Source organism: Hirsutella rhossiliensis (assembly GCF_020360975.1).
Source record: "Hirsutella rhossiliensis strain HR02 chromosome Unknown scaffold00017, whole genome shotgun sequence".
In the NCBI taxonomy this organism is placed as follows: Eukaryota; Fungi; Ascomycota; class Sordariomycetes; order Hypocreales; family Ophiocordycipitaceae; genus Hirsutella; species Hirsutella rhossiliensis.
Genome location: NW_025408683.1, coordinates 456,617 through 468,971, shown reverse-complemented (window position 1 = coordinate 468,971; position 12,355 = coordinate 456,617). Strand labels below are relative to the sequence as shown.

The 12,355-nt window shown below is 40.6% G+C and overlaps 1 protein-coding gene across 1 annotated transcript; it reads right to left on the bottom strand.

Annotated features, from left to right (window-relative positions):
• Nucleotides 1-1,261: 1,261 nt before the first annotated feature.
• Nucleotides 1,262-2,298, bottom strand: HRG_10774 (bacterial low temperature requirement A protein (LtrA) domain-containing protein; the record flags this gene model as incomplete). Its single annotated transcript, XM_044869244.1, has 5 exons — nucleotides 1,262-1,320; nucleotides 1,370-1,540; nucleotides 1,922-1,962; nucleotides 2,018-2,207; nucleotides 2,265-2,298. The coding sequence occupies 5 exons, from the start codon at nucleotides 2,296-2,298 to the stop codon at nucleotides 1,262-1,264; spliced, it is 495 nt and encodes a 164-aa protein (XP_044715593.1).
• Between the last annotated feature and the right edge of the window lie 10,057 nt (nucleotides 2,299-12,355).

Below are 12,355 nucleotides of genomic sequence, written 5' to 3'. Positions count from 1 at the left end.
TAGCTCCTTCTTCCTTCTTTTATACCGGTTGTTTTTTAGCTTCCTAGGTCTCTATTACTAAGGGTTATCTTAGAGAATATAAATTAAGCTATACTTTAGGATAGAAATAAGTACCTTAAAAATCTATAAATCTAAGATAGTACTTCTAGGTACTTATAAATAGAGTGCTATAGGTAAGAATATATATTAGATTTATCTTTATCTACTTATAAAAAACAACTTAAATTAATAATTTTAAACTATATTATATTATTGCTTTAAGGCTTTATACCTTTAAGGAATATAAGCTATTACTAGGCTAGTAGAAACCTAAATTTAAATCTATATAGTATTTTTATTATATAAAAGGTAGTAGCCGCTTAATAGATATAAGCGATAGCGTTAATTAACGTATATAGGGTACGCGATAATTTTAGGGTATTTATATAACTTTCCTAGGAGAGTAAAGCGGCTTAAGGGATCTAATAAAAGTAGTATTATATAGTTTTTAACGACTTTACCCTTAACCTTAACTTAGTCTTATTAAATTAATACTAGTTATAACTTATCTAAAATACCTAGCAGCTTATAAGGAGAAATGCTTATAGTAGGTAAAATCGAAAAAAATAAATAGATTGCTAGCATTAATAATATTTTATATATAAGGAGTCGAGGAATTTAGTAAAGTTAATCGATGTTAACTTAACTAACACTGTATTAATCACCACCCGGAGCTACGCTTATAAATGCGACTGGGGATCTAAGACTTGTATTCTAGAGAAAGTGGCTCATACTCAAATAGCCGCCTCACCGCACGTAACTGGCGCACCATGGCCCCTTGTCAGCCATTGATTTCCGGCTCCGCAGTTGTGCTACTGCACACGGCATGTCTCTTCTTCTCCCCAAATTTAATAAACTGCTCATCCTTAGTGGACCTACCCCATAGCTCCACAATGAGAACCCACGCTGTCAGGCTAGTCGTAATTGAGATCAAGGATAGGGATCGGAGGGAGTGTGCCAGCGGTAGGAGAAACATAACGAGAGGAACGGCAACACGGTTGAAGAGTCTATACTTCTTAGCCAGTCGGATGTTGCTTGGGATTAGATGGTCGTGGCACAGTGAGATGGCTCCCATGCAAAGGAGAGCGACGGCCAAACCATGGCAGTAGAAAAAGCGAACTCCGTCTCCAATGTGGGCCTCGGCACGCTCGTGATAAGGGCTCGCAAGCTGCTCAGAATCGGTACCCGGGACGTCGGTAGCCAGGACAAGGGTTGACAGTGCCTATGTCGAGATAATATAGGCCATGACGAATGGGAGGTGGACGAGCTGCCATAGAGTAGCTGTGGCCGATTAGCAGAGATCTTATATTTCGTCAGCATGTATTATTACCGGCGGTGGCAGAGCGACGAATCGCATGCTGGCTGATGTTTTCTGAGTCGATGTCGAAGTAGATCCAGTTGAAGGTAAAGGCCTGGAGCAATCCTAGAACAGCTTTGCCTAGAAAGGCATTTACACTGTAGCCACCCTTGCTCTGGAACAGGATGCCTACAACTGAGTACCCTAGTATAAGGGAGACGAAGGCGTTCATCCTCTCTACCCTATGCTCGATGCTTATCGCAGGGATAAACTCAAAGTAGCGGTTCAAACACTTCATCAACGTAGACTTATCGCCCAACTTACTGCCGTACCTAAAGAAGCCGTAGAAAATCCCCTGGCCATATATATCAAGTAGTAGTGCGGCCCATGTAAGTCCAAGGCGTGATGGCATATCGACGTGGATACTGGCAATCCAAAGTGCAGACGGAACGATAGCACTGATAGATAAACATACCATCATGCCCCTAATCATAGGCAGCAGATACGCAATTAGAGCATAGTGTACTGCGAACAGGAGCCGTACCGCAAGGTAGAATGAAACCAATTGCGTGTAAGTATCCTGACCTTTATCTTCCGCAAAGCTGTTGGTCATGTTTGTAGTGAAGCTGGAACAAGTTAGTCGTCAGCTAGACTATAGAAAGCATCACTAGGGGTACTCACGCTAAGAGACAAGCAATAGCAAATAGAATCTCCAATCTTGTAAGGAGATCATCCGTTTCAAACCAATTTAGGGCCGAAGTGATGTCTGTCCAGATCTTCCATGACATCATAAACGTAATGGCAAAACGCAGCAGCTCATGGCCATTAGGCTCTTCCGACATATGCTCGCCATTGCTATGAATAATGCCGACTGCCTTTAGGGTCAGACACAGGTTTCCATTCGAAATATGAGCTATTAAGACCTTACCATAGAGAAGATCAAAGAACAACTCAACCGCCATGATCTCTGTTGGCTCTGATGTTCGCCAAATAAGGTTTTGATGAAACCACTGCCTTACTACCGGCTTCTTGAACAGCCTAATCGTCGAAGGCTGCCGGTGGCTTTGACCTTCCACCTCATCGGACATCTTGTCGGCATTGGGCTCTCCTGAAAACTCCGCACTAGTTCCCTCTTTATCATAAGTGCGAAGATTGGGATTAAATCCGAATTTGCCAAGATTAACGTTTAGTCCGGCTGTCCGAGTCGATAAACGCTCCAGATCTTGCACCACTGAGTTCAGTTGCTGTAGGACATGTTCGAATTCGTCAAACGTCGGGTCAAGACGTTCTCGCAACTGCGCCCGGCGGTTTTCGTAATGCTCTCGTAGCTGCTGGAGATGGCTGATGTGCTCGGTCGAGCCTTGGACAACATGTTCGACCTCGGCCTGGGATTCGTCTCTGTTCGGATTTTCCTGTCGCTGCCTATGGATGTCCTTTGGGGAGGATACAATGACCTTCTTACCATCAGGTAGGGTCAGTAGTTGCCCATGGGGCCGAGGACCCGATTTAGCAGCTGTAGACATGACGGGGAAAGACAGGCGCGGGATTGTGTTTTCCTAAGGGCTGCAACAATGCTGTTGTTGCAAAAAAAAAAAGGTTTACAAGGCGTTAACAAGAGCTCGTTACGGGTGGGGGGATTTAAGTATGAGACAACGAGGCAAGCAGAAGTCCACTACGGCATGTCCTTGCTAAGGTCCAATTGCCTTGAGTTTAGTAGCGCGTCTTAAAGTTAAGTTACCCAACTTAAGTCCGTTTGTTGCTAGGACTACCGTAGAAGCTCGTAGAATTCGGACGGTCTTAGCGGCGCGCGGCGGTGGTGCCCTACAGTGTCGAGTTCCACTAGATCTGTATAGAGCAAGTGTCAGACGGCGGGACAAGCGCGTAAAAGTACTTCTTATCGACAAGCTTAGAAAGCCGAGCTCTATGGGGCCCTTACCGGCCTAGACCACTAAGTCCGTCCGAGTTTGTAATTTAGGAGTTTTTACGGTAAACCGAAACCAGGCAAAAGCAGCGTTACAATTCACTCTATCGCATTACCGAGTTAGATCTCCTTTACATCCCCTTCCGGCGTGCTAGACGCATGCCCCCTTGTAGTGCGGGCAGACGTCCCAATAATAAACGAATACATATTTTTAGCATATTGTTATATATTATAAAGAGCAGACTTATATTAATATTAATCATTAAGATTGGCAATTCTTATTAATAGAGTAAATTACTGCGAGGCCGACTACAACATCGTACTAAAGCACATGATACATATCAAGCCCCAGACTGACCGAGCGCAGCAAAGGATTTATGTAGCCAAGAATGCATGCTGTTCTCATGTTCGGCCTCTATTCACACCGCAACAGTTTATATGCGAGGAAGTAAACTGACCTAAAATACGCGGCTGAATGAGAAATAGAAACAAGAGGACCAAACTATTAATACTTAACAATATATATTGATAGGCAGCGCCTGTATTTATATGGATATGGATGACCTTAACATCAAATATGTCTATATCAATCAATGTATATATGGCTACGGAGATGTCTACGTGCGAGTCCTAATTAACGAGTTATACTCTTATAATGCCGTTGACATCGGGTGATTACCAGGCGGCAGGTAGACAGTAGCGTTCTTCGTGGTTAAGCTACCGCAGTTTTGTCTGCGTCGCCGGCCGTCATCATTTATGGCCGCCCTGATGGCAGCAGTGTCATCCTATATACCGGTCGATCCTTAGTGCTAGCACTTTGTCATGACGTTTGATATATTTCCTGAGCGCTAGGATGAGGTATGGGCTCCCCGGGAGCCCAGGGCACGGGCGGCTGACACCACCAGCTGCAAGGGGCACTGGCAACAATGGCAACGGCCAGAGTTCTTGCAAACCGGCTACGCCGGCCGGCGTAGTTCTACTATATAGTCCGTAGCTGCCTCTTCCACATAAGGAGAGGCAATTCCAACATAGACCGACAATTGCCAGAACGGTTCGTATAGAGTCATTAAACCGTGCATCTAAAAATCAGGTGCGCGTATCTCTTTTCCATGGTGCAACGGTAGTTCTAAGAGCAGTAGGCATTCACCCTACCTTTTTTAAGTTGACCGTATCATGACCTCAAGGGATTTTCCGCCGAGGTTCAAAGAGTTGCCTGCACAAGCGGCACAGGTCTTAGATCCGGTCCCGCAGCTACACACCACTCCAGGGCCATCTACAGCTCTTCTTCCAGCTGACCCCCTGGAAAGTGTTTCGGTGTCACGAGAGATACCTTTTGTCAAAGCTGTCCAATGCGCTGGCGAAGATGTTGGACGCTCTCCCGCCTGTTCAAGGCCCTGCTTGCCTCCCCCCTGCCCCAGACTCACCTATTGCCCCATCCCCTTCTGTCATCGCGGAGTGCTCGGCTGGAAGCATGCAAAACTCGGCCAGCGAAGAGTCTCCGGTTCCCGAGCCACCTACTTTGCACGACTCTCCCTTACCAACGATGTGTTACGACTCCGCACAGGTCATATACAGCAGATATATTGCCGCGAGACGCGCATGGTATGCGGCGGGGCCCGCCAGCAACGTGGTGACCAACCAGCGATATCGTAGGGCGAAGGAGCTTCCACTCAGGTATGGGCCATGGCAAACAGAGCTGTGCATGGTGTTTAGCCTACAAATGTATGTCCAAGCGCTGCACCACTTCAACAGGGTCAAGAGAATGGACGAAGGAAGAGATGATATCGTATTAGGACTGGAGCAAGTCGGAGGACGAGCGAGTTGAAGCCCAGGTCGGCAAGGGGATGATAACTGACAACCACTAGCAAACAAGAGACGAGTTGTGATAGACATCCGGAAGAGTTTTAATCGGGACTGTAAGAAGCAGCGAAGCGAGCCTCGTACTTGAACGCCGCCTCGGCAGAGCAGTGTATAAATGGGCCAGTTTGATAAGGACTTGGTCCAAGGAAAATATCGCCGTCAAAATGTAGCAATTTCTCTTCCCCCCCCCCACACCAATTCTTTTTGATCGAATTGGCGAATGGGCAAGTATAATAATGGAGGGAAAGCCTGCGTCGCACAAGCGCGCCAATAGGGTCGCCAGGCGCCCTGTTGATTAAAATGGCGCCCGGGCGCCAGTGTATCAGCTAGTGATTGGCGTGGCGCAGATAGAGTTGGTTAGTTTCAAACAGAGCGGGGTGCGGCAATGCAGACTAGATAACTTACAAGCAGGACTAATAAATGACTCACATCGTCTTCGACCGTCTATCCGCCAGCGGATGCACTTACGCGTCCATTTCAGATACATGTAGTCTCAGCGGTGGATTGCACGCGCAACTCAGCTTCAAAATGACCTTTTGTACTGTCTCAATTGTGTGCCATTCTCTTGCGAGGCTGCCGTCTGCCTATTTCGACAGCTTGGCTGATATCGGGACAGAGTTGGGATGATTCACTACGATGCAGGCTGGCCCACCACTTCCGATTAAGGAAATACAGTATTTTGCTATGTACAACTATACTGTACTCAATAAAGATTCAAGATAAATGATCTGAAGGCAAATGCGCCGTCGGTCGTCAGCTACCCGCTCCTGTTGTCGTCGCCGCTTACGGTCGACGCTTGAGATGGATGCGTGTTGCTGCAGTTGGCTTCAGGGTCTATGCACGGGTGGTCTAGGCATCAGTCCAGACTGTGACGTCTAGGCAATTGGCGTAGAAGAAAGCCCGCAGCAGCCGGCAAAGGTGATGTGAGCCATTTGAGGTGTCCTTGCATGTGCAGATCGTAGCTCAGCTACATTCTGGTCTTTTGCATTGGTGAATGCATGACCAGCAAAGACCTGCGTTGTCACACTGCAGAAGCGCGCTTGGGATCTGGCCTCGCGAAAGGTATGCCAATCTAAGTGAGTCCAGGAATAACGGGATTCTCAAGCAGTGGCTTCAGAGCATAGTAGAAGAAATAGGGGCATAGAAAGGTAAATTTAGTAATGCATGTCTTGGTCTATCTATTAGGACAAGGGAGGGGCTTATATAGGTATAGTAACTATATATAGCTAGCTAAAAGAGGGCATTAAGATATTCCTATACCTAAGTTAGGCCTATATAATATCCTTATATAAGGGGAGTTATATTAGTTAGGCAGGCTTCCTTATATATAACTATTAAGTCTACTAAGTATAACTATAGCCTCTTATACTTACTCTCCTTAATATACCCCCTTACTACCCTAGCTTCTAAATAATAGGGTAATATATAGAGGAGCGTTTAGTCTAATAAATATAAGGCTATTTTAATATTAAATTTAGCTACGTTATTATTTATTTTAAGGAGGTTATCTTAAAATAAGGGAGGCTCTTAATAGTATCTTATAAAAATAAGGTAAATATAGTAAAGGTAATATAGTTCGGTAACTAGTACTATATATCCTTTAAGTACGTAGTACTAGTTACCCCTCTTACTAAAGGAGGGTTTAAATATTAGTTAGTTAGGGTTATATAACTTACTCTTACCGCTTAACTAGTAGTTAAAAGCTATTACTATTGCCCCTCTTATAAGGGATATAGCTACTATAGGGCTAGGTAAAAAGGAATAGCACGTAAAAGATAAAAGCTAGGACTTAGGGGAGAGGATATAAGGAGAAGCCCCTTATTTCCTCTCCCCTTAAGTCCCTAAGTTTATTACCCGCGCCCCCCCTAGGGCGTAGTTATATAACCTACTCTTCCGCCCTAAGTAGAGTTAAACTTACGATTAATAGGGTTATATAACCTACTCTTACCGTTTAACTAGTAGTTATAAGTTATATTTATAACCTTCCTTATAAGGAAGGGTATAGCAGGGCATCCCTTTAAGTAGCCTAGGTACTATAGTATATAAGAGTCTTTAACTATTATAAGTTATAGGCTTAAGCTTCGGCCTAAGCTATATAGTTATATATAAAAGGCCGGATCTTATATATATATATATTAGCTAGCTATATATAAAAGAGCTCTATATAGCTTATTAATATTGTCCTATAAATAGCACCTATATATACGCCTCTACTTACTTTATAATAGTATAAGCTATTAACTAATAGATCTAATAGATATTTCCTTAAAAAGGGTGCTACTTTCTTAAAGGAGCACCCTACTACCCCTTAAGCGGATAGGAAGTATTATAGCTATCTTAAAAGCGATTAAAAGTACGACGGCTAGTAAGAAAAATAAGGTTCTCGCTATATTAAAAGAGCCGTCTATAAGACTAGCGTTAACCCCTATAACCTCTATAATACTAGTTATAGTAGCGGTACTACTAATATAGAAGCTACTTCCTTAGCCGACTTAGGATAGTAAGCTTAAGTCCTTTTACTTCTTCCTTAGCTAGCTATAGATAAAGTTTATAATAGATAAGAAATAAGGCCTAAATAGCTATTATAATATAGCGTAGTATTCGCTTCTTTATATACTACCGGAGCCTTAGATATAGCAGATCTTTAGATTCTAAGATAAGGGCGGCCCTAGGAGTAAACGCAACTTATAAGACGTCTTTTAATACCTTATATATACGTTTAGTAACGTATAAAAGTACGAGAAGGCGTAGGATAGGCTATAGACCCTTAGGTAAAGGGATAGGTAGACTTTTAGCGAATTTCTCCTTAACTTTAAAGAGACGCTCTTATAGGTAGCGGGAATTATAGTATAAGAAGATAGCGCGAAGTTTATATAGTTATAGGACTTAATTACGCTAGCTTTATAAGAGCTACTTATCCCTATAATTATACCTATAAACTATAGCGAGTATATATAAGAATATACCCTTATATTCCTATTTTACTATTATAAAGAAATAATAGGTATAGGGAGGCTTTATAGAATAAGCTAGTAAAAAGAGGCTCTATAATATAGTCTAAGGGAATAACCCTTAAAAGATAAAGACCTCTACTAAACATTTATACCTTCCTCTAGGAAAAGCGGGTTAGGATAAGCCTATCCCTATAAACAAAAATATATATAAAATGCATAAGTTAATTACGAGCAGAAAGGATACCCTATTGCCTATTTTAGCCTAGCGGTTCCGAAGATATCCGCGATACGAGAATAGGTAGGGCATAGAACATTCTAGTTAAATCTACTACTTATACTAGAACCTATAGTCTTACGTTAACTATCACGCTATAATTAGACCACCTACTAAGTTACGAAGATATACTATAGATAGAGCTTTTTAAGCACTATAGAATATACTAGAAAGCTAACTAATTAGTCTACTAGTAGGCGAGCAATAGTTTATAAAAGACAAAGGATTTCCCTAGGAGTAGTAGATAAGATAAGTAAGTTTACTAGTATCCTTTATAACGCTATTCTTTTAATATATTATTTAGCCCCTTATATGCTCGTTATAAACTCCGGACGAAATCCTACCCTATACTCCTTCGACCAATCTTTCCGCTTACGTTATCGATTACCTAATTCTACGCTTATTACTTATACCTTTTAATAGTATATAAGCTGGTTAATAAAGGTAGTATAAGGCTATAAGTAAACGCTATATTTCTAAAGGTTTTATAAGCGTATGCTATATAGCGGTAATAGGACTACTATCCTTTTATAAGAAGAGTAGCTAACTATCGATATTAATAAGGATACCTTAATATCGGCTGCCTATATAAACTAAGCTAAATATAGTAAGAAGTTATTATTAAATATCCTTTATACTATCCTATACTTTAAGTAGCGGGCGAAGTAAGTAATAAGTAAGGAAATCGGGAAAAGGAAGGCTAACGGCCGCTATTTATATTATAGCGCGTTTATATACTTTATATTAAAGTACCCCTTCTATTTAGCTAAGCGGCCTATAGCGGTTTAAGTAGCGAAGATAGAACCGCTCTTTACCTTAGATAATAAAGAGGACTCTACTCCCTTAAGCTTAGATAAAAAGAGTAGCTCTAAAGTAGAGATAGGGTTTAGAGCCTTAATTACTAATACTAGTAAAAGAGAAAGAGGAATTATCTACTTATATAAAAGAGGAGCTTACTTTAATATAAGTTATAATTAATAACTCCTTACTTATCGCTGCTTTTATAGACGAGGGCTATTAGTACTAAGCTATAGTTAATAAAGCGCTTATATAAGAGATATAAGTACTAATAGAAAAGATTACCTTAAGGTAAGTAAAGGGCGCCTTAAGTATAATAGAAAGTATAGAGATTAAGGTATTATATAGCTAGCTATAAAGGTTAACGGTTACTATAAGCTTATTATAGCCTATATAATCCCTTAACTAGAGTTTCCTTTAATCCTTAGGAAACCTTAATTATTATATATAGAGTTATACTTAGTTTTATATTAAAAGAAGCTATAGTTTAGGCTTATATAATAGTAGGTCCGCTTTAATAATAGTTTTATAAGCATAGGATTAAGCGTATATACTTTATACTTAGCTTAAGAAGTCCTTACTTTTATCTTTATAAGAACTATATAATAAGTAAAGCGGGAGGAAGGCTAAGTAGCGGCTAATATAGCGGTCTATATAGTTAGCTTAGCGGATATTAATAAGGCCCTTTAAATAAAAAAGCTAAAGTCGCCCTTTAAGCTATAGTAATAAATACTAGAGCGCTTCTATAACCTTTTACTACTATTTAAGTCCTAAGAAGTAAATAAGCTTAACCTATATAAGCTAAAGGTAAACTATAGGATCGTACTCTATACTAATAAAAAGGGGTAGGAACTACCTATACTATTTAGACCTTTATATAGTATATTATAAGCGGAGCTATTAATATTAAAGAAGACGTAAAGGGACCTCCTAGATAAGGGTTTTATTTAAGTAAGTAGCTTTAAAGTAAGGGCACTAGTTTTATTTATATATAAACTAAGGGGCAGGATATAGTTTTATTATAATTATAAGGCTTTAAACGTAATTATAAAGCTAGACCGCTACCCCTTACCTTTAATCTTAGATATACTTTATAACCTCTTAAAGGTAAAGTAGTTTATTAAGCTAAATATAAAATAAGCGTACCTAATAATATTATTGCGTCTTCTTAGTTAACTTTTCGAAACTAAGCCTAAAACATAAAAGGAGTATATGCCTAGAACCGTCGTAAATAGCGTATTACGCCCCCCTAGGTACAGCCTCGTACAGCTACTAGCGGGTGCGTAATATACTATTAAAGATTATAAATTAAGCGAGGTTCTCCTTTATATAGGTAGAAAACGCTTCCCTGCCTCTTAAGGTATATAAGTAAAAGCGGAATTTTAGGAAATTAAGGAATTATATAAGACTTTATAGTAAAGGGGAAGAAGGAGTATAAGGTAGGATTTTTAATAGAATTTATTAGTAGTATATTAGTATATAGAAGAGGTATTAAAGTTAATAATTCTCTCTCTATCTACTAGCGGATATACTGTCTTATATAGATAATTATAGCTAAATAAAAGAACCTTTTAGGACTAGATTTAGGCTACTATATAGCCCTAAGACTAAGGAATTCCGTAATACCTCGAGTATATTTAGAAGTATCTTAGTTCTACTAATATTCGTGTTTAAAGAAGGTTAGTCGTGCTAGTATTCTTAAGAGGTCTTAGCTAGTATTCTAAGCTAGCTCTATTCTTTCGATTCTCGATTATATAATAACCGGCAACCCGTTTAATATATAATAATATAGAAAATAACGAGCGATTCTTACTCTATAGGATAAGATTTTATCTATAATTAATATACTACTTATTAGCTTATATAATCGGGAGAGTATATTATAGCTGCTTTATTTATAGTAGGAACACCGTTCCTTATACTGCCCTTACTAACTAAGGGTATATGCCCCCCGCTAATAGGACCTCGCCTAGACCTAACTTAGGACCCTAGCCTAGACTTAAGGAGGGCCCCTTTAACCTTAACCCCCTCCCCCCCCTTAACCTAAGGGTTAAAATAAGCACCTTAGAGGCTAGGGCCTACTTAGAAGAAGCTCTAGAAGGCTAACGCCTTCTAAGGACCCTAGAAGAAAGGCCTAGGACCTAAGACTAAGACTTAGAGGATATTAAGATAGAAGATAATACCTAGCCTATACTAAAGACTAGCCTCTTTAGGCCTAGCCTAGCCCTACCTTAGGCTAGCTACTTTTAGCCTAACTAGCCCTTAAAGTAAGTAAAAGGGCGAAAGAAAGCTACCCTTAGTAGCCCTATTAGCCCTATACTTATCCGACCTACGTTTTAATACTTATAGTAGACCTAGCCCCGGCCTTAATACCCCTTTCTTAGGGACCGGGCCTAGGGCTTCCTTTAGTAGGCCCTCTAGGCCCTTAAGGAAGCTTAGAAAATCGAACCCTTCTATAAGAGCCTTATAAAAAGGCTTAAGAAGGCAGCTATAAGGACCCTAGACTACTAACAGCCCCTATAATAGCCCCTATACTAGCCTAAGGCCGCTTAGTAGCCTAAGGCTACCTAAGGAAACCTTAAAGTAAGCTTATAGGCTAAGGTAGCTATAAAGAAGGCACCTAAGGCCCTAGCTAAGGCCCTAGCTAAGGCTCTAGCGAAAGCCCTAGCTAAGGCCCTAACTAAGGCCCTAGCTAAGAGGAACGTAAAAGAAGACTTTTAACTTATCTTAAAGCTAAAGAAGGAATTACTAACGCCGACTATTAATATTATTACTCTTTATAATAAGCTTAATAAGGCTATAAGGGAACTAGCTATATTAGCTCTATCGACTTCGAATAAAAGTAATATAGTTATAACGATAAAGGCCCTATATATAGTAAAGAAGCTTCTAAAGTAACGGGAGAAGTAGTCCCTATACCTTAAGGAGCTACCTATTAAATCGGCCGACCTTCCTACTAGCTAGACTAAGCTAGTAGCCTAGAGCGTCCCTAACCTCTTAGAGACTCCTATCTTCGATATCTTCGCTATAGAAGCTAAAACCTTTAACGGGATCGATATCCTAGGGCAGCCTAGGTAGCTAGGCACCCTAGGCCTTACGTAGAAGGTAGGATCTATTATCTTTATAGTCCCTTTAAAGGCTATAGGGGCTAAATACTAGGAAAACGGCCTCTATATAGTAGGTCTATAAATTCGAGTTAAGGCCTATAAGGA